This window comes from Talaromyces stipitatus, genomic scaffold, assembly GCF_000003125.1.
Source record: "Talaromyces stipitatus ATCC 10500 scf_1105507295523 genomic scaffold, whole genome shotgun sequence".
NCBI lineage: Eukaryota > Fungi > Ascomycota > Eurotiomycetes > Eurotiales > Trichocomaceae > Talaromyces > Talaromyces stipitatus.
Genome location: NW_002990113.1, coordinates 1,068,735 through 1,094,007, shown reverse-complemented (window position 1 = coordinate 1,094,007; position 25,273 = coordinate 1,068,735). Strand labels below are relative to the sequence as shown.

The window sequence follows — 25,273 nt, the reverse complement described above, 5'->3', positions numbered from 1 at the left end:
CTTAGAGTCGATCGAGAACGAACCCGTGCGTCCTTACATGAACCATATGTCTCCTCGACATACGATTTGATTTGCTCTCAAGTCAATGCTGTGTTGCTAATCTTTGACGTCTCATAAACCTTCCGGACGAGCTGACTGTAGCCAACGCAGTGGCTGGCGGTATTGACTTGGCACATCTCATGGAGGAACAATACTGAATCGCGCTTGAGAGGATCTGACTAGAGCAGTGGGCTTAGTACGTGAATACATGCACGGCTCGTACCAAAAGCACTTGATACTCCGTATCGTTTCGTCTGAACGTATAGTCTTTGACCCCTCCGAAAAATTTACATATTCACCCGCTTCGGTCACCCCTTAGTCTTCCTGACGGACAAATCGCCTTGACTTGAACTTTCCAGCGCAGTCACTGCGCTCTGCATCACAAGCACAGACCAATAATACCTAGCCTTGAATCACGATGACTGCTAGAGTTTGGACAGAGGCCCTGCTTCGTCCATTGGCGTTCGTTTCCCGAAATGGCATATACACAGCTCGGTCAAACACAAGCTGGGTATCTAGTTGCATCTCACCCAGCCGCCTACTGTCTACCACATCTGCGATGAAGATAGATCGGCCCAAGCCGCTTCACTTTCATGTCCCACTCTTTCCTGGCGTGCAGTTGCTGGATTTTACAGGACCATTGGATGTCCTCAGTCTGCGTTCCCAATACCCAGAGACATCCGGCCTTACATTGACCTTACTTTCATCGACGCTCGAACCAGTCTCAACAAAGCCAATACCCCCACCAAGTGCCAAGTGGAAGTTCAATCTTCCTCCGGGGACCAACACGAATTTCAACCCTAAGGTTGTCCCGGATGTGACTTTCCAAGACTATCTCTCAGCATTGGCTCGTGGCAAAATTTCGGATAATGGTGACGGATCACTCAAACCTATTGATGTCCTATTGATCCCTGGTGGCCCGGGCACACGGTTGGATCGTATCCACTCTGATCCAGAAGCAAAGATTTCAAATACGCAAGAAACGCAAGATTTCATCAAAGCAGTCGCATCACATGTCCGACACAGCGTCATTACAATATGCACAGGCAGCCATATCCTGGCTCAGACTGGGCTTCTCAATAACCTTGACGCCACTACGAACTCGGCCCGCTTCAAGGATGTTTCCACAGCAAATCATCCGCATAGTCGAAAAGTGAAGTGGCAAGCAAATAGACGATGGGTCCGAACTAGTGTACCCAATGCATCTATTAGTCGTAGCACCACGGGTCAGCTAGACAATGAAGGCTTGCGTCCTGGTATTGAAGTCTGGTCGTCGGCTGGCGTCACAGCTGGGTTAGACCTTCTGTTGGAGTTCGTAAAGGTGCATTATGGAGGAGAGGAGGTGGCTCAACAAACTGCTAAGCGTTTAGAATACCGCTGGGAACGAGACTAGAGCTGTCCCTTGATGCAGCGTGATCTGGTGCATTGGTGTCAATAGTCAAATACAGTAAGCATGCCGTACGAACCACAGCTAGTAGATTGTAAAGTCTGCTCCGTATAATTAGCCACTAATATAGATGATAAATCAGTCAATTCCACAATGAAGAGGTCACAAAGATCAGCAATGGTAGTCGAATCATATTCAGACGTCGGCTGATTTTCTTTTCTGGATGCGTGATTTTCGCTCGCCTGCTGCAGCCCCTCTCATTGAATACGCGTCTAATCCGTACGAAGTACACCGTAATAACGACCATTTCTGATACAGTATTGACATGTCTCAACCTGACTGTCGATCGTTCTCCTGGTTTAGATCGATTTCGTCATGTTGAATCGAGGTTCTCCGAGTCCTAGCAATTGTGGCAATCAATAGACACACTAGGTGATTGTAGAGCTCATAATAGGATGAAAGAGTAGGCAAATGTAATCACGTTCTGGTCATGGAGTAGAGATCGCAAGCCCTGCGTGATAATATCTCAGATGCTGATTGATTAGTCCAGATGCACCAGTGTAGGTACTCACTTACACCGTTGGAATCATTTTGAAGATCGAGAAGACTCTTGAGTGTTGACTTCCAAGGTTAATATCACATCTCTTGTCTCAGAGAAAAGCCCAGAGATCAAGCAGACTACTTATATCCATTCCTTGGAACTATACCAGGCCGGCAATCTCCCACATTCCCATTCACGCTGCCGGTAATCGCGAAAAGCGATTTTGAGAAGATTTGAGCAAATTAGGGCAAGATCCTTCAGCTTACATATACATACGTGTCAGGCACACAGTACTCTAGAAAGCATGCTTGCTACCGAAACCCTCCAACTTCAGTCAAATCACCTGCCTGCTGATTATGAGAGGCACAGGAATAGCATATTCGCGAACAAACAGCAAATATCCTTTCTACCTTGGCCACGACCAGCTCCGGTTCTGGTTGAGGATGTGCATTCAGAAGAACATGTGGAAATCGAAGAGAAACAGCTGCTGTTGCAGCCGGAAGTTCAGACAGAAAAACACCAGCAGCAAATGATATGCCCCTACACAGCGCAACTCAAGGCCGAAGAGGTCATGAACATAGTTGAAGGCTATGGATATCACGAAAAGACAGGTCCAGCAGGAGAAGCTTGGTTGGGACGAGAATCTTTCACTCCCCGAGTACAGAAACGTATCGTTGCCAACGAGATTATTCCTATGGTACTACCGGCTTTCCCGATGAAGAGTAACAACCGTATGGATAAGGTTTTGGCTGCACTACCTGATCTCGGAGAAGAGCTGGGACTGGCTCGATTGGCAAATCTTTGTTCTGATATCAAGGCTGTCTATCCCGCTGGAGCATTAGTGGTGATTGTCACTGATGGATTATGCTACAATGGTATGGTTATTTTCTACTTTCTGTGAAATTGAGTTAACTGAGGGGAACGACTAGACCTCGTTGGTATTTCTGATGGAGAAGTATGGGAATACGGACATCGTCTTCGACAAATTGCTCGAGAGAAAGGATACGCATGTATCCGCTTCAATCGTATCATGAACTTACTGGGCATTTATAGGGGTGCGGAGATCTCCAAAGGAGAATACACCCAGCTTTGCGATAAAGCTCGATCCGAACTCCATCGTCGTTATGGTCGTCCTGGATTTGATGTTGACACGTTCCTCAAAACTGATGAGGATTATTTGAGGACTTATAACGGTACGTTCGTGCAATTATGGAGACGATTGCACAACTGACAATACCAGGATATGACAAATTCATGAAGTCTGATCTTCGCTTCAGTCCGGTGACCAAGAACTGTCCAGGGCCGAAACAATACAAGAAGAAAGTCAAACTTATCGCAAAATCAATGATTGTACGAGGAGTGGTATGTACTCACATCTATATAAAGAGAATATTCAAGGTTAACTTATGCCGTTTAATACAGGAATTCGCCGAATTGGTTCGCCAAATTTACCCTGATAGCCTACGTCTCTCTATCCATCCTTCGTCCGGTCAAACCAAGCTTTCATGCCCACTTATCCCGCAGCCAAACTCATTCTCCATGAGTCCCTGGCACAGCACGGTGGCCGTGACAAGAAACGGCACGTTCATTACCGCACACAAGTCACAGCATCGGGAGGATGACAAGTATACACTTGTTTATCGAGATGATCAGCCGTACTATTTCCGCGAGAAATCTGACCTGTTTGAGTGGAAGAGCTCAAATGTGGAGTTTGAACATCACTATAAACAACACTTGGTGATTAGAGACAAGTCTGTACAGAAAGAAGAGTGCTTTTGTATAGATTGCTCCAATGGCTCGGTTTCGGATGGCAATCACTCCACCAGCCAAGCTGGGGAGCTCTCTGAAGCAGACCTGGACAAGTTGGCCAAGTTGACAATTCTGCATAAGAGTGTCAAGTTTATGTCCGACAAGTGATGACTCGCGATGTGATGGGAATTGTATTGTTATGTGGGTTGGGTAGAGGTAAAAGACGGACATGACTTTGCACAAGTACTAGTTGAAAGGAGTATGTGGTTAAACTTGTGTTATTTGTATCTATCTCAAGCACTGCCCAGGATAGTTTCCGCGTCTTCTTCATAATTCTGGATCCAGTATACTGCGTATCGTGTCTAGAGGTCACGCTAGGTAAAGTCGGGATGCGCAAAACTCGAAAGCCAGCAACAGCTGCAATTTTTGCACAAAAACAAGTAAACGGTTGCACTGCATAATCAAACAGAGCCCAGCTCCACCAAGATTAATAAACTAATTCAGCCCTCTGTGGTTGATCTGCAACATTTATTAGAGACGTGAATTCTCTTCTCTGGTTTTTAGGGCTCATCTTTCGTTTCCGCCCATATTACACAACACTATTGCCAAAAGGTCCGAGGATGCTGCTACAGATCATGATAAGAAAAACTCTCCGCTTTCTATTATTATACTTGCAGATAGTCACCTCTTCCGCGATTTTTACCAAGCAAATCATCCTGGGTGCCCAACAACCATCTCATGATGGTTTGCCTTATAACGCATCCCGAACCGTGATTTTCACAGGACACACGGTTACACTCGATGGCGTTCCATATTATGTACCACCTGAGCCTGCAACATCGATAATAGTTCCAGGTAATATAAAATTCAATCCTGGTTTGAGCCCTTTGACAGTCTTCAGACCGAGTGCTCTGCCTTTCCGTCAAGAAGAGCTTGAAGCTGCAGTTGAGAACTATTTGGATGAGGATGATGTTTTCACCACTTCGTTTTTGCGAGGTATGTCAACCAACTTCTCATTTGTAAGACCTTTTTGTATTGACCTTTGACAGGTATATACGTACGCTTGTTTGAGGAAACAGAGACGCCCATATCTATCTCAGAACTAGCAAGCTACGGCGTCGAAACCATTCTCATGGGATCGGCCAATCTTCCTGCTGGGCCTTACTTTATCTCATCTGAGGGACACGTATTCCAAGCCTTGAGACTATTCGCAGATACCCAAGGTGCTTTTTCTCAAAGCCTCGTAGCCAACACAGCAGACGGCTCATATTCACCGTTACCCGCGACTTTACCAGGTGTTGAATCAGCTATTGCTATACCGTCACGGCTCTATTTCACAAGAACCCCATCTCAACCATTAGCAGGTGTACGGCTTGCCGTTAAGGACATTTTTGATATTGAGGGTATTCGTACTTCGGCTGGTAGCCGAGCTTGGTATTATTTCTACCCTCCTGCGAACACCACGAGCCCAGTTGTGAATGCTCTCATTGAGGCAGGTGCTGTCGTTGTGGGAAAAGTCAAAGTATGTTCCTGCTCCCAAGTTGATAAATACTCGCACGCAGGACTAAAAAGCAAGCAGACATCTCAGTTCGCCAACGGACAATTAGCCACTGCAGACTGGATTGACTACCACTCCCCCTTCAACCCGCGAGGTGATGGGTATCAACAACCGTTTTCTTCGTCCACCGGCGCCGGTGTTGGTGTCGCTTCATATGACTGGTTGGATCTGGCATTGGGAACAGATACTGGAGGATCAATCCGTTTTCCTTCACAGTCCAACGGCGTATTTGGGATTCGAGCGTCCCACGGAGCTGCATTGTTGGAAAATGTCGTTCCACTGGCACCCCAGTTTGATACTGCTGGTCTTATTGCGCGTGATCCTACTGTGTGGAGGATTGCCAGTCAAGTAATCTACTCCAATACAACATTCGACTGGTCTGCGTATCCGAGGAAAATTCAAACAATCATCTCGAAACCGTTGGATTTGTCCGATCCGATTGATAGTATGGTGGACAAATTCCTGGAAGAATTGAGCGAGCATCTACCAGCCTCCTTGACATACCTTGACGTTCCTTCATTGTGGACAGAAACTCATCCATCTAATATGTCCTCAAACTTGACAGAAGCAATCAACAGGATCTACCCTACTATCATTGGCATTGAACAGGCACAGCTCGTCCGGGATGCTTTCTATGCCGACTACAAAACCAAACACTCGGGACGACGCCCCTTCGTGAACCCTGCACCTCGAATCCGCTGGGGATACGCCGACTCCCTACCCACCGGCACACTCGAAGAAGCAATCACAAACCAGACAGCATTCCAATCTTGGATTGATAATAACGTTCTCAAACCAAACGCCCAATCATGCTCAGATAGCCTGTTGGTTTACGTTGAACCGGCTACTCGAATGCCATTATACCGGGACTGTTACCGCAACGAACCTGCTATCCCTTTTGGTTCCGGTGCGAATATGATTAGTGTTTATGGTGGAGTGCCGGATATGGTAATACCAATTGGAGAGAAGACGTACGTTAGTCAAGTGACTGGGGTCGAGGAGAAGTCACCGGTCAGCGTAAATTTGGTGGCTGCGAAAGGCTGTGATGGGATGCTTTTTCGATTAGTCAATGAACTTGTGCAAAAGGGTATATTGCGAGAAGTCAAGGCTGGTCGGTCATTGGTTAATGGTGGTAATATTTTGTTTTGATCAACTTCGACCATTTGCATTAGTTCTTTCCAGCTGAAAATGCGATATGAGGGCAGTTATGATGTACATGTAGATCTATGAAAGAACGATAAGAGAGAACAGCAATCAAAGTAAAGCAGTAGCTTGCCAGGCATCATAAGTCCCCCATACACCAGCCAACAGACTAACGAACCCAGTCAAACTAGAAGGCACACCAATACCCTTCTCAAAGCTCCAGTGAGCGCACAGAGGAGCCCAAGCCAGGTTATTAACCAGACTCTTCCGCCAGCTGCGAATCTCAGCTTCTCGCGCCGCTTTCAACTCGGCGTCGGCCACAGCAATCGACTTCTCACCAGCCGAAACCTGTCGTTGCTCTTCTCGTTCCCTCTGGGCGAACAGGATAGACTCGCGCCAGAGTCGCACAAATTCAAGCAAGACATATCCGAACCAAGAGCGTATACTCCACAATTCCCATTTACCAATACCGCCCGTCCGCTTAATCAAGCTATCGCCTATCACACCATTAGATGCAAGATAAGTGGCATTCTCAAGAGCCTGATAAACCAGCATCGAGAGCACCTCTAGATAAGCAACGGCGCGCAGCACGGGATCTTTCGGCGGCGACTTATAAGTTGCTGAACCCCAACTCCACATGGAGACCAGCCCCAGAAGTCGAAGCGTATAGCGGGTTTTTGATATTAAATTGGAGAATGCTAATAGCGGGGGTTGTTGCGCGGATGCAATTTTAGTCGCCGGTGGTGGTGGGATGGAGGAAACGTTCCGGCCGAGTCTTCGTAAGAGCCATAGCCGTATAGTTAGGCGCAGTCTAGATATCGGAGACGAAGCGAGAAGGTAATGCAATGCATGAGACGTGTGATTGAGGTTGGAAAGCACAATGTCCTGGCCAGCTTTTGTGGACAGAAGCCTTTCGGAATTAGATATGATTCCAGTCTTATCAATTGAAATAGCTCACCTGTTCAATCTGAGTACCGTCTCATCCGTCTTTTGTATAGCAGATACAACAGCATCCGAGACAGCTTTTTGGCGGGGAATTATCTTTGGCGCGTCGCTCCGAGGCGCCGGAGACGTGTCCTCCGGCTTTTCTGATGATTGATTCGACATATCTGCCGTCATCTGCTATCTGCTATATGTTTCTGTGCCTGACCGAAAATCGGTAATTGAGATAAAAGCACGGGAGATGAGTATTATTTTATAAAAGTGTTGCACTGTAACAGTCCGGTCGATGAGCCGTCAGCCGAGGTCCAAGCATCCGCCCATGGCCCTACAGGCCCCATACTAGCTGGCTAGTAACCACTTATTCGTTGTTAAAATGTTCATCGTTCATATTACGTTCCAGGTTACTTATACACGACTTCTACGTAGTTAGTTTCAAGTCCAAAGCCAGGGCATTATTGACACGCTTCTATTTTCCTGGTTGTCGCTATGTGTGTTTAGTAGTCCCCGGCATATGATGCCGGCTGAGGACGGCTCTTTGTCCTCTTGCTTTCCTGTCTCAATTGATGAGGATTTTGCTTTCAGAGATATTAATGAAGAATCAAAATGCGCCCAATTCTGCACCCAGTCCGCAATTCTGTCATGTTTTTCCCTTGAGTAAGATAAGATAGTATGTGGACCTCGCGGAATTGGCCGAGGCTTGGATGGACTCATTGTCGTTGATGTTATGCAGCTCAACCCGACGCCAACGCATCCGGTAAAACAGGTAGAATCTCAATCTGCCATTGCTGGCATTACCTGGGTCTAGCATTACACTGTAGAAATTGATCAAATATCTAAAAAGAAAGTAGTGTAACTGGAGAGAAGTCTTAAGGCCGGTCGGAGCCATCCGTTGCTTGGCGCTCTCCCGTAAACAACAACAACAACTAACTTCACCACCAGCCTCCCTTTTACCTCTCCTCTTCGGCTCCCCACAGTCCCCCGTTACTTTCAGGTTCCCTCTCTTGTCGCGTGCCAATCTGATCCTCTGGAATGTGATTTGCGCATTCTAGCAATTGCATTTGACTGTCCTATTGTTCTCGATACTCACCTGCTTCGCGATATCGGACGCGATCGATCATACTCCCCTCCATTCTGTGATTGAAGCGGTAATCGAAAACGCACAACATGTCTGTCAAATTCCAACAAGAGACCATTCGCACCACTGGTGTCAAAGCAGAGGATTTGACACCAAAGGACCTGGTGCACAAGGTCGGCGAGCGCCTTACTGGTGGTGACACTCACACTGGCTATCTTGCTGTATGGCAATTCGACTACCTACCTACCTCAATGATGATCGCTAACGAAATACCGATATAGGCCTACCTGAAACAACTCCAAACAAACCCTCTCCGCACAAAGATGCTCACGTCCGGTGTCCTGTCAGCTCTGCAAGAATTCATCGCCTCGTGGCTCGCTCATGATGTCAGCAAGCATGGTCACTACTTCAGCTCCCGCGTGCCGAAGATGGCTCTCTACGGAATGTTCATCAGTGCACCCCTTGGCCACGTTCTCATCGGAATTCTGCAAAAGATTTTTGCGGGCCGGTCGAGTCTAAAGGCCAAGGTCTTGCAGATCTTGGTTAGCAATTTGATTGTGTGTATCCTCTCCGGGATTTGGGATCTTTCCGATGCTAATATTCAGTAGATTGCGCCCATCCAAAATTCCGTATACCTGGTCTCCATGGCTATTATCGCCGGTGCTCGCACTTTCCACCAAGTCCGTGCCACCGTTCGCGCAGGTTTCATGCCTGTCATGAAAGTCAGCTGGGTTACGTCCCCCGTCGCCCTGGCTTTTGCCCAATACTTCCTCCCCGAACACACCTGGGTTCCATTCTTCAACATCGTCGCATTCGTTATTGGTACTTATGTCAACACCCATACCAAGAAGAAGCGCCTCGAAGCCTTGCGACGACAGTACGACCAGCGACGTGGTGGACCTCCCCCTCCTGGAAGTGAATACGGTCGCCGCGACTATTAGGGTGTTGACTTTGTTTCATTTTCGACCGTAAATGATACCAAGGATGGGGAGAAGAAGGGTGGAAACAATTGTGGCATCTTTTGAGGTTACAACTGTTACGTGCTTTTGGAGCGGCGTCAATTTTCGATACGTATATACAACATACAAATACGTTGGCCAGTTTCGTGATTGATTTTCGACCATCAAACTGCGTATAGGGAAGGTTGATTAGTATCTAAATATGCCTTTTTTTCCTGTTTGTACGTTTTCTTGTCATGTATGTAATGTTTCCTTTGTATGGTTTATGATATTCTTTATGCTCGACTTCGACTTCCTGCCTAAGATCGATAATTCGACGTGTTATGATTGTAGAGGATATCCATATTCATAAGTTGCAACTTAACTGACGATCACTCAATATTCATCGCCTCCGCAGGCTTCCCACCACGTTTATCATGCTGCACATATTCCACAAACTCATCCAAGGTCCCCGGCCACGCGCCATCAGCACTCCACCATCCAAAATTCTCATCCTCAAGAGTCTTGCGCATAAACACCTCCGTCTGTTCCCACAAATCCTTATTAACAGGCCGCTGCCCTTTCGTTTTGAGGAACTCAAGGTACCAATCCAGCCAGGGAGTTGAAGGTGTTGACCAGTCTACGCCGCCGTTTTCGCTTGTGAAGAAGAGTTGCCATTGTTCCGAGGCGATTTCGAATGTGAGATTGCGCTGGCCTTGCATGCGACAGAGCGGGAAAGCGTACCGGTATACTTTGCGGAATGTGTCTGGTTGAGAGGATATTTGGTTTCGGAGAGTGGCGGCATGGGAGATCATTTGAGGTATTGATTCGACTCTTTTCTTATTGTTAGTGTGAAACTTCCACAAAGCTTCTATAGATGACGCACCCAACGCTCTTCCAGCCGTCAACGAATCCCGTGCGTGTAAATTCACCCATACTGGGCGACTTAAGTAGTTCCGCGATTCCTAAACATGCAACTTCATCTAGGCGCACTTGGATGGTCTCGAGAAATTTCATGGCCCCTTCAATGCCGATCGTGTCTGGGTTTTCTTTCGGATCATCTACTCCACGTTAGAATAGGTATATATCGGCGGAGGAGCAGGTATGGACCTCGATAGTCATCAAAGGTCTTATTCAGTGCAGGAACCGATGACGATGTGGCTGCATGTGAGGAGGAAAAGTATCTGTACAAATACGTGAAACATTAGCCCCTGTAGAACAGAGAGTGCAAATGAGAGATGTATTACTTACGCATCCACTGCTTGTTCAACATTCCACCCGCTTGCGCGCAAGAACTATTGCGAGTTCCAAGTTAGGAAATCCTGAGCAACACGTTCGAGAGAGACGACACTCACTTTGGCAGCAACAACATCTTTGGCCTGTGTAAAACTCACGAATTGTGATATGTAATGTTTCTGAGTTCCTGTATATGGTGGCATGGTTTCTTCTTCCTGTGGTTGTGGAGTTTGACACAAATCGAAGCTGGAACGTTATGGATGACGCACGCGGGGTAGCACGAGGACTAAAACAGAACTAAAGGACATACGATAATGACTGTTGTTCACAACAGCACTGACAAAAGAAAGTGCTCCAGGAAAGGAAAATATGAGCAGAAAACTCTGGACAGAGCCAACAAAGATCACACAGGAAGAGAGCAAGTGGAGAGAAACTGAGGAAGTTGTTCAGGCGGAGAGGAAGGACTACGCTCTCCCATTGGATGAAACGAGGCCCGCCGTCTTCTCTCCTTAAGAAGCACTACAATCTTCATTATTTATCTACTTTTACTTTCAACCACCATACTCTAGATAATCTCGATTCTGGTATAACAACTAAAGATATGGTACGTATCACTTTTTCTTGCATGACACCAAACACACTTCCTGAACGCCTATAAATGCGAGATATAAACGGAGAGCGAGTCGCATGACTATGTCGTGAACAACGAATCTTCCTATACCAGTTGTCAGATATAAAATCCAGAGGTTTTCTGTATCTGGAGTACTAACCTCTCTCAGATATTCGCCCACATCACCCTGGCGGAAGAGCACGATGGCGGTAGGCTCGAGTTTTCGTGTTTCTGCAGTTGATCGTGCGGTGACTCCGAAGCCCTACAATATTCCATCAGTCATATTTCAATAGGCTTCTTTCAGTCATAAATGACATACCAATGGAGTATCATCTTGAGAAAACACAACGCAGCCACTGTGCTCAGGGCAATCCTCAGACCATCGCAAGACATGGGCCTTCACAACGTTTCCACCATATAAGAACGGCATCTCTCCGTTTTGCTTGATGGTCACTTTATACCGCGCATAGGGAGCTATAAGATCGAGTCTACTCTCACAATTGTTAGTTAGTGATGTATCCTTATCTAGGTCTAACAGGAACCGCGTATGAGTGCGCAGACTTACGCAGTGATGTGCAACCTAAACTTCATGGTCTTGGTGAACTTTCCAACACAGACTCCCAAGCTCAGCAAATTGTCACGCGCAACACTTGTCGCAAGGTTCGCAATTGATTGCTTCACGTAGTAAACTCGAGAACCCTGGATTCGAAACACATAGCGCTCGTTATCTTCAGTAGGCTGGATGAGTTGGTTGAGGGATCGGCCTGTGTAGTTGGCGAGTTTTTGGAAAAGGGTTTTGGTTTCTTCTTCGGTAAGAGCCCTCATCTTGGATTATGTTTCTGTATCGTAGGCTAAATGACTTGTCGATAAGCAAATGTTAAAAAAAAATCTGGAGTTGAAGCTCCGCGGCCAGAAAAGTTAAAAGTGGGGCTGGTGCGGAGGCTTGGCGCTGCTGCCAAAAAAATAAATTATAAATTCACTAATAAAAAAATATTCAGTCCTTAACACAATCAGACACTACAACTCAGATTCGCAACATATCTACAGATATGGGCGTCGCACGAGAAACAAAAAGAAGGCGACTGTCGCCCTCTGATGATGACAATTCGTCAGCGGCACCGAAATCCAAAGCAAACAAAGTCTCTGCCAACATTCAGAATGCATTCTACAGTCGCGCAGCAGAGTGGGATCTAGAACAGGATTACGAACGTCGACCACGGAAGGGCAAGAACAAAAAAGAGAAAGAGAAGACCCGGTTACCTATCAAAACCTCCGAAGGACTTGTTCATGTCGAAGAGCCGGAAGAGGCTGCTGCGAGTGATGCGGATAGTTTTCTTGATACGGATTCCGATGGTGGAAATGGCAAGGATGAAAATGAGGAAGCAGAAACTGAAGAAGAGGAAGTCGAGTCGGCGCCCAAGGTACCCTTGAAGATACTTATCGTTCAAGCAAAAGAAGAAATGGCCAGAATCGCAACGTTGATCAATGAAGATCCCGAAGAACATATTGGATTGTTCAAGAAATTAGCAGACTTTGTGGATAAGGAAAAAACACATGTGGCCATTAGGAAGCTTGCTCTCGCTACACATGCTGCAGTTTTCAGGGATGTCATTCCAGGGTACAGAATTCGTCCTCTCGGCGAAGAGGTCAACAAAAACGAAAAGCTCTCAAAGGAAGTCCGAAAATTGCGAAGTTACGAACAATCATTGCTATCGTCTTATAAGCATTACGTTCAACAATTAACCAACCTATCGAAAGGTGGGAGCAAAGGCAGTGAAGACAACGCGGCAAATAGCATACGAACGGTCGCAATCAACTGTGCTTGTAACATGCTCCTCTCTGTACCTCATTTCAATTTCCGGACTGAACTCTTGAAAATCCTTGTCAATCGACTTTCCAAACGCCGTATAGATGCAAACTTCATCAAGAGCCGCGAAACGATGGAAGATATCTTTGCCAAAGACGACGATGGAATCGTCTCGCTTGAAGCAGTGAGCCTGTTATCCAAAATGATGAGAGCAAAGGACTTTAATGTCCATGAATCCGTCCTCAATACATTCCTGCATCTCCGTTTATTATCTGAGTTTTCATCCAAGGGTTCACGAGATCGCGTTGATCGTAACGAGGACGACGATCAGGGAGGTACTTCGTTGCAAGGCAAGAAAAAGAACAAAAAGGAGTTTCGCACTAAAAAGGAACGCAAGTTACTTCGGGATCGCAAGGCCGTTGAGAAGGATATGCGCGAAGCAGATGCGTTGGTGAGCCATGAAGCGCGCGAGAAGAATCAAGCTGAGACGCTGAAATTGGTCTTTGGCACGTACTTTCGAATTCTTAAATTGCGAACTGAGACAAAACTCATGGGAGCTGTGCTGGAAGGGTTGGCCAAATACGCACATCTGATCAATCAGGACTTCTTTGGTGATGTTCTCGAAGCTTTGAAAGAGCTTGTTGAGCAAATTGCAATCAAAGATGGAGCGGCAGGCGGAGATGAGAAAGCAAATGATGAAGGCCCTGATAATGACGAGGAGATAAACTATGAAGAAGAAGGATTGCTCACTTTAAGACAATCCACCCGCCAAGTCTTACTCTGCACAATCACTGCATTCGCACTTCTCGAAGGCCAAGATGTCAGCAAATCTGCTTCGTCACTCCATCTCGACCTCGGATTTTTCATCACCCATCTATATCGTACCCTGTATTCCCTTGCCCTCAACACCGATATCGAATACAACCCTGAAAAATCCCTCCGTCTCCCCGACCCAGGCACCTCAACCGCCAACTCTCAACCCGATAATAACGACGATAACAAGCGCAAAAACAAAATCAACTTCCAAACCCCAATGGTCCTCCTCCTCCGCTGTCTCCAATCAACTCTCCTCTCCCGCAGCCACGGCATCGCACCACCTATCCGTCTCGCAGGTTTCACAAAGAGACTAGTGACAACCTCCCTCCAACTCCCCGAGAAATCATCCATAGCGATGTTGGCTCTCCTCACCAAAGTGGTGAAGCAACATGCACGTAAGATTGCGCCGTTGTGGAATACGGAAGAACGGAAAGGGGATGGTGTTTTCAATCCCTTGGCGGCTGATGTTGAGAAGAGTAATGTGTTTGCGGCTACGGTTTGGGAAGGGGAGTTGTTGAGGATTCATTATTGTCCGGAAGTTAGAGAGGCGGCGTTGGGGATTGAAAAGTTGGTTGCTTCTGGGTAGTGTCCTCATTTATGTGTAGTGATCATATAAAAGTGCTTAAGAGTTCCCGGGCCATACAGAATAATGAAATTTACACGTGCAACAAATTTGAAAATATATGTATATTCATAAAAATCATTCGCTCATTACACATTGAGTAGCCAGATCGCTTATAAGTACATACACTCAAGCTGCATCACAGCATAGTCATCAAAATAACAGAAGAAACTCGTAATAACAAAGATAAAGAAAACACATCAATAGAGACAACTGTCTCAATGTCCACCTGTAAACACAAGCCGAACGTTTACTTTCCAGTGTCCACACATCCATATGTCAAAAACAGGGCTCGGGGGTATATCCACCAATTCCGGGATACTGGACGAGGTCAGGCCTGGTTAGGGTATCAAAATATACAGTCTCGGTGCAAACGAAAGCATCTCTCATATATACCACATGCAAAGTCCGAGAATGTCATGCATTCCTTTATGACTGACGGTGCTCATGTGCGTATGGGGATGTCCAAAATTTGCCCATGTTCTCTAAATGTTCAAGGGATAGAATTCCCTTCTTAGTTGGAATCCTTCTTTCGCCGGAATCCACTGAAAATTCCACCAAGAATCGTCGCCCAGATAGTACGGAATAGGGCCGTGAACCAATTGCTAGACTTCATGGACAGAGCTGTTGTTGATTGATTACCTGTAGATCGTGTCTCATCGTCTGGCTTCTTAGCGGCCGGTTCAGTGTCGGCAGTCTCTCCTGAAGTTATCTTTGAGACATCATTGTTTTCAGCGCCCTCAGCGTTCGGTGCCGAGCGGTTGGCAGCAGTATAGTGTTCGTCTTCTTCACAGTAAGACTGGACACGAGCACTTAGATCGGCGGGCTTTTTGTCTCCGTTCAGAAGGTTCAATGCAGAGACTGAACCTCCAAGCTGATTAAGAAGTGTCTCGCGATCCTTGGCAAGCATCCGAAGCGCTGCGTCGGCCTCGGGCTCTGGAGTAGGAGGTGCAACGATTTCCTGAGGTCCTTCTCCAGGCTTCAAGCCATCGGTTGAAGGCTCAACGACATGGACAGGTGCTGGTTGGTGCTCTTTATCTGCGTGAATAGCAACATTCTTAGGTTGCGAATCTTTTTGCGATGAGGTAAGTGCATGACCAGCTGCTGCTGCCGCCGCAGCGACAACACTAGCACCACCGACAATACCGGCAATCTCTCCAACACTGACGCCAATATCCTTAGACATGGGTTCGGTTTCGGGAACCTTTTCAGAAACTGGGGCGACCTCTTCGACTGGAATTGCTGCTTCTGTCTCGACCTCCTTGGCGGTGGACGCCTCGACTGGGCGACCCTCGCTTGACTTTAGGCCATTAACGACAGGAATGTCCTTTGTGGTTGATTCGGTGGCGTCTTTAGGCAGCTTAGAGGGTTCAGCTAGAGTATTTTCAACGATTTCGGGTATCGGAACTTCCTCAGTGGGAGCAGCTTCCTTGACAATCTCGATAGGGATATCCTTGGTTTCCACAGGTTCGTGATTTGAGGTTTCTTCTGAAGCGGCTGAAGCGGCTGCAACAGCAACGAGGCCAGCTACTGCTGCGGTGCCCGCCGCAACCGCTGCCTCAGTTACTGCGTGGTTATCCTTTTCAGTTTCAGCAGCTATGACTTCATTCGCGCCCTGCGAATCCTCCGTGATCTTGGAAGTCTCCTCAACCGCATCTGCGCTTCGGGTGGCCTCCTCTTGTGGCTTCTCATCCTCGTCAATGATCGTTCTAGAAGTCTCGAGTGGCTCAGGTACTTCTACAGCTGCCTCAGCAGGTGTCTCTTCAGGGAGGGATTCTTCGTTAGCTCCAGGCGGTGCTGAAACTTCGACCGATTCCTCAACAGGCACATCTGCAGACTTGGCAGGCTGCTCTTCCGTAGCATCCAAAGCTTCAGCAGCTGGTTCTTGAGTGTCCTCAACACTTTCAGTCGGCTCATTGATTTCAGCAGTATTGGCTTCTGAAACCTCTGGAACCTTGGGAGCTGAAGATTCAGCTGGCGCTGTGGTGGTGTCAGCTACAACCTCAACCGGTGCTTCTTCGACACTCTTAGGCGCCTCTTCTTCAACAGGCTCAACCGGAGTTTCTTCGACGGTTCCGGTAGTCCCTTCGGTAGCAGGTTCTGCAGGAGATTCTTCCACGACCTCAGTAACATCGGCAGGTGCTGCAGGGGTCTCAGGGACAACTTCTTCTGGGGTCTTCTCAACACCTGCAGCAGCCTCTTCTTCGACAGGCTCTACTAAGGTTTCAGCAACTAGTCCAGTGGGAATCTCTTGAGCACGTTCAGTAGGCTCCTCGGTGGTCTCGGCGGGAGTTTCAACGGTTGTCTTCACTGGAACATCTTCCACAGGCTCTGTAGCATCCTCGGCAGGAGATTCTTGAATAGCATCAACCGGGGCTTCTTCAACGAGATGAGCAGCCTCTTCGACGGCAGGCTCCGCAGAGGTTTCAGCTGTAGTTTCAGCTGTAGCTTCAGCTGGAGTTTCTTCGGCAGGTTCTGCAGGTGTCGCTTCAACGGGGACTTCCTCAGGCACTTCAGCAACCTCTTCAACTACTGGCTCCGCAGTGGTTTCAGTCACAGTTTCAACAGGAACTTCCTCTTCAACTTGAGAAGGCTCCTCTGCGGCAAGTTCTGTGGGGGTTTCTTCAACATCCTGAGAGACTTCTTCGGCAGCTTCTGTAGAATCCAGCTCAACCGGCGCTTCCTCAACCACTTCCACAACTTCCTTTTCGACAGGATCAGCAAGTGTTTCTTCAGCGGCAATGGCAGCTTGTTCTTCAGCAGGTTCTACCGAAGTTTCATTTACAGCCTCAACAGGAGCTTTGCTAACAACCTCAGCTGGTGTTTCTTCAACAGCTTCGACAAGCTCCTCGGGTGCGGTGGAAGCTGCCGCTTCGTTGGAAGTGAGAGTAGCAGGCTCCTCGATGTTTGACTCTTCCTGGGCCTCAGCGCTCTTTTCTTCTGTTGCATTGTCAACTGCAGTTTCAGCAGCCTCGGCAGTTTCTTCCCTGCCTTCGTCTACAGCGTTAACGGCGGGCTCTGCAACTGCTTCAGCAACCTCTTCTTTGACACTCTCAGTGACAGGCTCCTCAGCTACGGGATCTGCCTCAGTTGCGACAACCGGCTCCTCTACTGCTCCTGGTGAGGTTACTTCGGGTTCTGCAGCTATGACCGGTTCTTCCGGGAGGTCTTCCTTGGCGGTACTCGACGCGGTCTCCTCGATTGGTTTAACCTCCCAAGACTCCGTAGCTGGTTGCGAGTCGGTGACAGCGGGAACAGAGGCCTCTTCAACAGCCTCCGGCTCCGCGGGTGTCTCTTGGGCAGGCTCTGAAGCGGAAACTTCCTCCGTAGCAAGAGGTACTTCTTTTCCTGCTGCCAATGGGACATCCTCAACAGCAGTTTCGGTAGCCACATGAGTCTCCACAGCTGCGTTCTCCTCGACAGAAGGAGCCACATCGGGCTCTGCACCAGCCTCGGTATGGGGAAATTCTGTATCCTCCTCGGTTACAGCAGGCTCAACAGCAGGTTCTGCGACAGTTTCCACAGCGGCTTCTGCAATAGGTTCAGCAACTGGCAGGGGAGCAGTTTCAGCGACAGGCTCTGTGGTAGGTTCTGCACTCGGCTCAACGATATCCACGGCTGGTTCTGTGATATCAGCAACCTCTTCGACGGCAGACTCTGCGGTGGGCTCTGCAGCAGTTTCCACAGCAGCTTCTGCAGTAGGTTCAGCAACCGGTCCGGGAGCAGCTTCAGCGACAGGCTCTGTGGTAGACTCTGTGACCGGCTCAACTACTTCCGTAGCAGGTTCTGCAACATCTGCAGCAGCTTCAGCGGTAGGCTCTGCGGCTGTTTCCACAGCGGCTTCTGCAGTAGGTTCAGTAACTGATACGGGAGCAGATTCAGTGGCAGTTTCTGGAGTTGTCTCTGTGATAGACTCAGCAACGGGCTCTGTGGTAAGCTCTTCAACTGATTCAACAGCAGGCTCGGGAACAGATACAGGAGTAGATTCGGATTCCGCAGGAGCAGCAGCAGGCTCCTCAGTCGCTTCGATTGAATCAGCAGTTTCAGTCTCCACCGGCTCTTCGGACTTTGCTACATCGTCGATTTGTTCAACGGCGGCAACAGGCTGCTCATCAATCGCGGCGGTCTCAGGTTCGGTTGACTCGATGGGAGCTTCAGCAGCAACCGTCTCCTCATCTGTCTTTTCTTCAGCGGCCTGAACTGGCTCAGGAGTCGATTCCTCAGCCGCTACTTGTTCCGGTTCAGCAATAGCGGGAGTAGTATCTGCCAGCTCATGAGCCTCTTCGACTTTCTCCGCTGATGACTCGACTGAAGTAGACTCGGCAACTTCTGGAGAAGCAGTCACTGCTTCAGGCTGGGCCTCAGCAGGTTCCTCATGAGTGTTAATCTCCTTAGAGGGTTCTTCGTTCGAGGTTGTCGCTTCAGTGGTGTCTTCTGTTGTAGTAGCAACGGTTTCTGGTTCAGTTACAGCAGATTCCGCGACTGCTTCCTTCTCTTCAACGGCTTCTTCGACTGCGATCGGCGACTCCGTGGCTGTTCCATCTTCGACCTGGGAAGACTCCGGGGCAGTTTCTTCGGCGACCTCCGGGGTTTCAGGGGTAGACACTTCTGGAGCTTCAGCAGGAGCAGAGGCTGGCTCTTCGACTGCCTCGGGAGTCTTTGTCTCCGTAGTTACAGCCGCCGGCTCAGTCTCCGCCGGTGCAACTGTAGTTTCTTCCTCCGCTGGAGGCACGATCTTGACATCTGATCCTGATGCTGGAACAGCCTCGGCTTCTTTGGCCGCAGTCTCTACAGTAGTCTCCGCGGGTACGGCTTCCGGGACCTCAGTAGCGGTAACAGTCGGCTCTACAACATCAGCAGCCACTTCCACGGGTTCAGCTTCGATTTCCTTGGGCTGCTCAACCACAGAAGTGTCCTTCATTTCGGCTGCGGCAGGTTCATGAGGAAAAGTTTCTCTAGGTTCGGGCTCAGCCTCCTCGGGCTGTCCTTCCGTAGCAGATTCCTTCACCGACTCCACAACTTCCGAGACTTCAGTCTCAGCTGGCTTCTCTTCAACTGCCTTTTCCGTCGTGTCTTCCTTGACTTCATCGGCAGGTTCATGAGCAGGAGCTTCGACCTCCTCCTTTGCTGCTGTCTCCGGTTCAGGAGCGGATTCGGGAGCTGATTCCAGAGCAACAGGGACTTCGGCTTCTGTCGCTTCAGTTTGAGGCTTTGTGTCCTCCACAGCTTCAGCTGTCGTCGTTGCTGCAGGGACCTGCTCGGCTTCAACAGAATCCGTCTCAGCCTCTTTTTCGGTCTGAAATTCGGGTTCGGGAACTGTTTTAGCAGCCGGTTCAGCTTCTGTCGTTACAGTGTGAGGTTCTGCAGCTTGCTCTGAAGCTTCCGCGGTTGTTGTCAACTCAGACTCTTCCGCGACTTCCGTGGCGTCCTCCTTCGCCTCTTCTACTGGGGCCTCTGGCTCGACAACAGGGTCTGAAGTGTTTTCTGGAGCAGTGGGAATCTCGGTTTCAGTCGTCTCTGGCTGGGCCTCGGTAGCATGCTCTGTGGGTTCCACGGTTGCGGCTGTTGGTTCAGGCAGTGACTCTTCTGCTGCAGGCTCAGTCGCTTCGATGACAGGGCTAGTCTTAGTCTCGACGTCGGCTGTTGCCGAAGAGGACTCTACCTCAGTAGCAACGTCAGCTGCCGGTGTGTCTTCTGCAGCGGAGTCAACAACCTTCTCTTCGTGAGCCGCTGGCGGTTCTTCAACAGCTTCGGACCCAACATCGGCAGGTTTTGCTCCGGTTGCAGCGTCTTCCTCCGTGGCTACAACTGGTGCGGCGTCGTCTACCTCTTTGGCAGGGGTCTCTGTGGTCTCCTCCGCCACGGGAGCAACTTCCGGAGGAGCATGAGGCTCTGCCTCTGCAGACTTGTCGTTTTCGAGAGGAGCATCAATAGCAGTCTCTTCAGTCTTCTCCACTTCCTTCTCGTCCGGCTTTTCGGAGGAAGTAGTGTCATCGACAATGGTCTCGCCTGCAGCCTTTTCCGTCTTTTTCTCTCCAGTAGTATCCTCCAAAGCTGTGACAGATTCCTCTACAGCCTTGTCCTTCGCATCCTCAACGGTGGGAGCTTCTTCTACGGTAGGGTCATCGGTTTTGACAACGGCATCGACCGCGGTAGAGGTCGGCGCATCTTCGGGTGATTTCTCATCGGCATGGTTTATAGAAGATTCGCCAGTAGCTTCAGCCTCGACCGGCTCCCCTGCATCCTTCACAGAGGTCTCCTTTTCTTTAGATGGTGTGGCGTGTGCATCCAAAACTTCTGCGGGCTTAGCAGCAACGGCGAGTCCGTGCTTGATTTCATCAGTCACTATTGTAACATCAACGTCAGTTTTAGTCTGTCTCATTTTGCCTCGAAACAGCAGGGGCTTTAGAAATCCAAGCAGAAAACAATTGGCAAAAAACTTACCGGTTTCAGAAGGAGTAGCAAGCACAACGGGCTCTCCGACCTCGGCCATTATTCGGGATTCGCAAATTGTGGGGAGAGGGAAGAGATAAAAAAATAAGAAATATTAAATGTGAGAGCTCGACTGAACGGTATAACAGTCGACAATCGAGTAGTAGGAATAGAGGGGAGATAAAACAAGCAGGATGTTTTGCTCAGTCAGATATCAAAACTGGACAGACCAAGGCAAGAGGGAAGCACAGAGAAACGCGTACAAATACAGCAGCTCCTGAGCTATCAAGTTCAAAGTTGACAAGGACAAAAGACAAGAAATACAGAATTCACAATTGGGTATCACGTTCGTCTTCAATTATCATAACACTCGTAAAAGGGGGAATACTAAAAGGTAAGGGTGGGGTGGATGTAGTTAGCAGGTAGAGGAAAGAAGAGGGAAGAGAAAGAAAAGAAAATTTCTTTCCTTCCTCAGGCAGGAATATCGATTATAAACGGAGACTCCCCTACTAAAGGTCTCTCCACCATACAAAGTAGCATTCGAAGCTATGGCTTAGTTAGGCACCTAACTCTTTTCCTACGTTGCCGACGGACCATCCCCTCACGAGCTGTTCTACGTTCAAGTTCATGACATAGCTGGAACAAGCTCTACGGAGTGTATACTTTGCCAACAAATTCAGAAACCGTACCGGAGCTTTCCCAGTCTACAATCCAAATGATGCGCAGGAAAAACTTCACTTCTCCGAAGGACCATATCCTCTAACTAAAATCCTCAGACCCGGATGACATACCCATAAATTGGAGTCGGAACTAAGAGCTGTTAGTTCGCAGCTAATAAGGGCTACTAAACCCAGAAAGAGTAAGGAATAAGCCGGCTGGAGGGGCAAATCTTTCTGCTTCGTGCTTCGTTGTCACAGTGACCAAGTAGTTAGCGCCAAAAATTCAAAAGCTTTGGGCCGGGATTAGGTAGAAGCCGGTCGTATCCAGTGAGTCAGAACTTATGATCATTGAGTAGAAGGGGATGACTGAACCGGGCCGAGGGAGAGAAAGAGATAGAGAGAGGGAGTTCTGAACTTCTGATTTCGTTTTTATAAGGGATTGATTGCTGGCAGGGGTTTCATGAAACAGCGACAAGTCACCTGATACCCTACTGATTGGAGGTTAATGGGTTTATGCAGGGTTTCAAGATTTCTAGCTGCAGATATCTATGCGAGGGATTTACTACGTACTGACTGAACTACGGAGACTGAGTCTGATGGAGCTCTAGTTAGCCAATACAGTATGTGCCCACATGAGCTCTTTAGCGCAGAGTCCCGACGTTGAACCGTTTTTCTTCCCCTTTCTCTTTGGATCTTGTACCGTAAGAGCTTGGTCTCTGGTCTGAATCTGAATGATGACTATGACATGCTTTTCTGAGGGGATTAGTACAATAGTAGTACAATAGTCATAGATCATGGCGATGGATGAGTTGTTCATTGGGGAAAAAAAAATAAATATAAAAAAGGGACCAATTAGGAAAAATCCAAACATTTGATACGCAAGCCGCTATTCCTGATACGGTTAGACTAAAGAGCCTAAAAACTAAGGCTTTGGTGCGACTCTCTGATTGGTCAGGGTTGTTTCTTCACCGCTTCTGTCTGATCAAGATGTCACCGCCAAAAGTCTCACTCACATCGATATCTCGTCTCTACATAGCACAAGTGTAGCGGGGTTGAAGCTTTGATGCTCGTACATCAAGCAGTAGCACACATGGTTCGCATACGATCTCCATCCGACGTACAGTCCTTCTGAGCTCTGATCCAAATACGTCCTAATATCGGTGACATCGACGGATTAGGCGCATGCAACGCCATTATCACGGAATGACAAGTCAGCGGCCTGACTATTAGCCTAAACCCTTTCCTTGCACTTCCAGGACACGATCAGGAAGTAGATATACTGGATTCATATCAAGCCAATGAATGCAATCCACGTCCTCGTCCACGTCTATAGCTACGTCTTCATGCCGTAGATATACTGTTTCAAGTCGCTCGTACGTTGAGTCGTTGGTATGCATCACTGCCTGGCTTGTATTGCGGGTTGCATTGATTCGTCCACATGGATCCATGCAATCATGCACAACATTGTATTTGGCAAGTCCGTAGTCGTATCGATCGATGCCGATGGCGAGTTAGTTTAATTGAATATGCACAACAGGTTGGTAGTCGACCGCCATTTTAGTACTCGGTATATTCGTCTTGACTATCCTCAATATAGCTGCTAAGAATCTGGGTATCCCAACCTCGCTTCTAATGCTCTCAACTGCACAGGATGGATGAATTGACAAAATACGACAGGTGCAAAGATCGAATTAAGCTTAATCACATGTGACGGTCATGTTTCTTCCCGGGGAACATGACCGGGATGGGATTACCGAGAACTTCGTCTACTGTTGCGAATACTATTAAAGCACTCGACTTCCTTGAACCTGTTGATGCAGAGTGGATGGGCATAATGAGCACCCTTTCCGATGCGGGGTGAGGGGTCAAAAGATCACAATGAATCATGCTTTCCGAGATTGCTTGCATCTCTACTTGTCGGCGGCTTGTTACTGAAGAAATAAGAATTGGGCTTGGATTCCGCATGCCGGATCGTGCTTGTTCACTCGGCGCGACGAGTTACAGGACACCGGAAGAAGAAAAAAAAGGAAGATTGCAGAGACAGGAAGGAGAAAAACGAAATCGTCGCACATCTCGAAACGCCAGCCAGTAGAAACACTGAAACAGGTATCAGTCGTCAAATCTCCATTCACCATTTGCACAAAAAAAAAGAAGAAAAATGTCAAATACAAATGTCCCGAAAGAAAAAGTCAATCAATAATCCAAGTCACACGACCGGTTGATTTGTACATGAAACGAAAAGAAGAAAGTCGTCGACGTCGTCACAATAATCATAAACCAGCCACTTCAAAATATCTCGAGATCCTCAAATTCAACGACCAATCTATCTCCTCCACCGCCCATGGTGGTATCGTCTAATCGCATACCGTTCATTGCCTCCCACATTGTGCCTCCTCGCTGTATACTGGTTGGACGGCTGGCATATACTCCGACATGCACGCACTTGTCCTCAACCCCGTAGAAAAACCAGGTAACCTCGCGAAGCTTTTTCCATGTACTTCCAACTGCTCCCGGGGTCACGGCATACGGTGACAAGGACGGGATCTGATACCAGATCCACAGGGAATAACCGACTCTTTCGAGCTTAATGCGCAGGGAAGTGATGTTGGTCGGTATATTTGGCATGGCCAGAGGCGACAGGCACCAATCCGCCCCGTCGGATGTTGCGCTGACCGACGCTGCATTGACTGTGCCCGAAGAAAACTCCATGCCCGCTTTTACCCATTTGCAAGATTGCGATTGCGATGTCATCGTATTGAAGTTGCGCACGCCGGTTTCTGATGAGGATCGAAGCGATTCGGTTGGAATCGACTGACTAGGAGCATCTCCGGCGAAAATGACAAGTCCACCTTGATCCCATTCCATCTCCCAGTCGGCGCTGATGGTGACTTCTGCCACGACAAACGGCCGCCGCAACGAGGTGAAGACCATTGGCGCTGTTGAGGTATCTCCATTTGGCGGTTTCCTCCATAGATCTGTGTTGGGGCCGGCGGAAAGGGTGAAATAATCCATACATACCGGTAGCGAGAAAGTCGAAGGCAGATTCAAAGCCGTGAACGAGGAACGATCTGGGGGCATTTTGGAGACGATTCGATAAATTGAAATCTTCAAGTGGACGGATTGTTTTGAATTGATTCTCCTGTCTTGAGACTTGAGAGAATGAAAAGAATAACAGATAAACGAAATGGGAGACGACCCCGTCCAATGTGCAACCGGTACGACGCAACCTAATGCGACCCACGACGAATATCGCGCCTCGCAATTGCAGTCCCTAGGCGCAAGTGAGCTCCTAGACGGCACCCAGATGACTCTAGTAGTACCGCTAGAGAAGCGTGGGCGGCGCTGGGAGATCTGCAATAGCAGTGGCTCGTGAACTTCCGCTCCGAGATCCGATAGTCAAGATAGGGAAGACGTATTGAGAATCTCCTGAAGTTGACAAACAGATTGCCAAGTGACCAGTGCTCAAAACGCGCGAATCATATAACTAGGGGAGGCTAGTCGGTTAGAAAGTTGGGGGAACCGCGGCATTGACTTAATACGGGCAAAACAGCTAACTGGCTCGTCTTACGAAAAGTGAGGCTGCTGATAGCACTAAGGGGACAGGGAAGGACGCGATTGCTTTGCTTTTGCATGCGTTACAGGCTCGCCCTGGACTAAGGGTTTCTCCGCACCGAATAACCGCCGGGCCTGTTGAACTGTTGAATGTGTCAGAAAAGCCA

General features: G+C 48.3%; 10 protein-coding genes across 10 annotated transcripts, besides 2 other annotated features; 5 read left to right on the top strand and 5 right to left on the bottom strand.

Moving 5' to 3' along the window:
- Nucleotides 1-515: 515 nt before the first annotated feature.
- Nucleotides 516-1,432, top strand: TSTA_063230 (uncharacterized protein; the record flags this gene model as incomplete). The annotated part of the gene is made up of 2 exons (XM_002340187.1): nt 516-550; nt 574-1,432. The coding sequence occupies 2 exons, from the start codon at nt 516-518 to the stop codon at nt 1,430-1,432; spliced, it is 894 nt and encodes a 297-aa protein (XP_002340228.1).
- Nucleotides 1,433-2,271: 839 nt separating this feature from the next.
- TSTA_063220 (pyoverdine/dityrosine biosynthesis protein, putative) lies at nt 2,272-3,884 on the top strand (the record flags this gene model as incomplete). The annotated part of the gene is made up of 4 exons (XM_002340186.1): nt 2,272-2,842; nt 2,897-3,160; nt 3,208-3,329; nt 3,390-3,884. 4 exons carry the CDS (start codon nt 2,272-2,274, stop codon nt 3,882-3,884), a joined length of 1,452 nt encoding a protein of 483 aa, XP_002340227.1.
- Nucleotides 3,885-4,351: 467 nt separating this feature from the next.
- Nucleotides 4,352-6,423, top strand: TSTA_063210 (glutamyl-tRNA(Gln) amidotransferase, subunit A; the record flags this gene model as incomplete). Its single annotated transcript, XM_002340185.1, has 3 exons — nt 4,352-4,712; nt 4,766-5,238; nt 5,296-6,423. The coding sequence occupies 3 exons, from the start codon at nt 4,352-4,354 to the stop codon at nt 6,421-6,423; spliced, it is 1,962 nt and encodes a 653-aa protein (XP_002340226.1).
- Nucleotides 6,422-7,582, bottom strand: TSTA_063200 (uncharacterized protein). The gene is made up of 2 exons (XM_002340184.1): nt 7,376-7,582; nt 6,422-7,327 (listed from the first exon to the last, which is right to left on the bottom strand). The coding sequence occupies exons 1-2, from the start codon at nt 7,534-7,536 to the stop codon at nt 6,529-6,531; spliced, it is 960 nt and encodes a 319-aa protein (XP_002340225.1). The 5' UTR covers nt 7,537-7,582; the 3' UTR covers nt 6,422-6,528.
- Nucleotides 7,583-8,298: 716 nt separating this feature from the next.
- Nucleotides 8,299-10,171, top strand: TSTA_063190 (integral membrane protein 25D9-6). Its single transcript, XM_002340183.1, has 3 exons — nt 8,299-8,655; nt 8,716-8,991; nt 9,043-10,171. Exons 1-3 carry the CDS (start codon nt 8,524-8,526, stop codon nt 9,373-9,375), a joined length of 741 nt encoding a protein of 246 aa, XP_002340224.1. The 5' UTR covers nt 8,299-8,523; the 3' UTR covers nt 9,376-10,171.
- TSTA_063180 (DUF298 domain protein) lies at nt 9,054-11,013 on the bottom strand. The gene is made up of 5 exons (XM_002340182.1): nt 10,728-11,013; nt 10,624-10,667; nt 10,483-10,556; nt 10,259-10,433; nt 9,054-10,206 (listed from the first exon to the last, which is right to left on the bottom strand). The coding sequence occupies exons 1-5, from the start codon at nt 10,809-10,811 to the stop codon at nt 9,765-9,767; spliced, it is 819 nt and encodes a 272-aa protein (XP_002340223.1). The 5' UTR covers nt 10,812-11,013; the 3' UTR covers nt 9,054-9,764.
- Nucleotides 11,014-11,187: 174 nt separating this feature from the next.
- TSTA_063170 (ribosome biogenesis protein NIP7) lies at nt 11,188-12,077 on the bottom strand. The gene is made up of 3 exons (XM_002340181.1): nt 11,784-12,077; nt 11,379-11,706; nt 11,188-11,323 (listed from the first exon to the last, which is right to left on the bottom strand). The coding sequence occupies exons 1-2, from the start codon at nt 12,041-12,043 to the stop codon at nt 11,523-11,525; spliced, it is 444 nt and encodes a 147-aa protein (XP_002340222.1). The 5' UTR covers nt 12,044-12,077; the 3' UTR covers nt 11,188-11,323; nt 11,379-11,522.
- Nucleotides 12,078-12,175: 98 nt separating this feature from the next.
- Nucleotides 12,176-12,213: a sequence feature (AT_rich).
- An 8-nt stretch (nt 12,214-12,221) lies between these two features.
- TSTA_063160 (nuclear export protein Noc3) lies at nt 12,222-14,507 on the top strand. Its single transcript, XM_002340180.1, has one exon. The coding sequence runs from the start codon at nt 12,268-12,270 to the stop codon at nt 14,425-14,427; it is 2,160 nt and encodes a 719-aa protein (XP_002340221.1). The 5' UTR covers nt 12,222-12,267; the 3' UTR covers nt 14,428-14,507.
- Nucleotides 14,508-14,515: 8 nt separating this feature from the next.
- TSTA_063150 (uro-adherence factor A precursor, putative) lies at nt 14,516-20,956 on the bottom strand (the record flags this gene model as incomplete). The annotated part of the gene is made up of 2 exons (XM_002340179.1): nt 14,516-20,808; nt 20,908-20,956. 2 exons carry the CDS (start codon nt 20,954-20,956, stop codon nt 14,978-14,980), a joined length of 5,880 nt encoding a protein of 1,959 aa, XP_002340220.1. The 3' UTR covers nt 14,516-14,977.
- Nucleotides 20,957-22,376: 1,420 nt separating this feature from the next.
- Nucleotides 22,377-22,398: a sequence feature (AT_rich).
- A 969-nt stretch (nt 22,399-23,367) lies between these two features.
- Nucleotides 23,368-24,632, bottom strand: TSTA_063140 (uncharacterized protein; the record flags this gene model as incomplete). Its single annotated transcript, XM_002340178.1, has 2 exons — nt 23,368-23,951; nt 23,982-24,632. 2 exons carry the CDS (start codon nt 24,630-24,632, stop codon nt 23,841-23,843), a joined length of 762 nt encoding a protein of 253 aa, XP_002340219.1. The 3' UTR covers nt 23,368-23,840.
- Between the last annotated feature and the right edge of the window lie 641 nt (nt 24,633-25,273).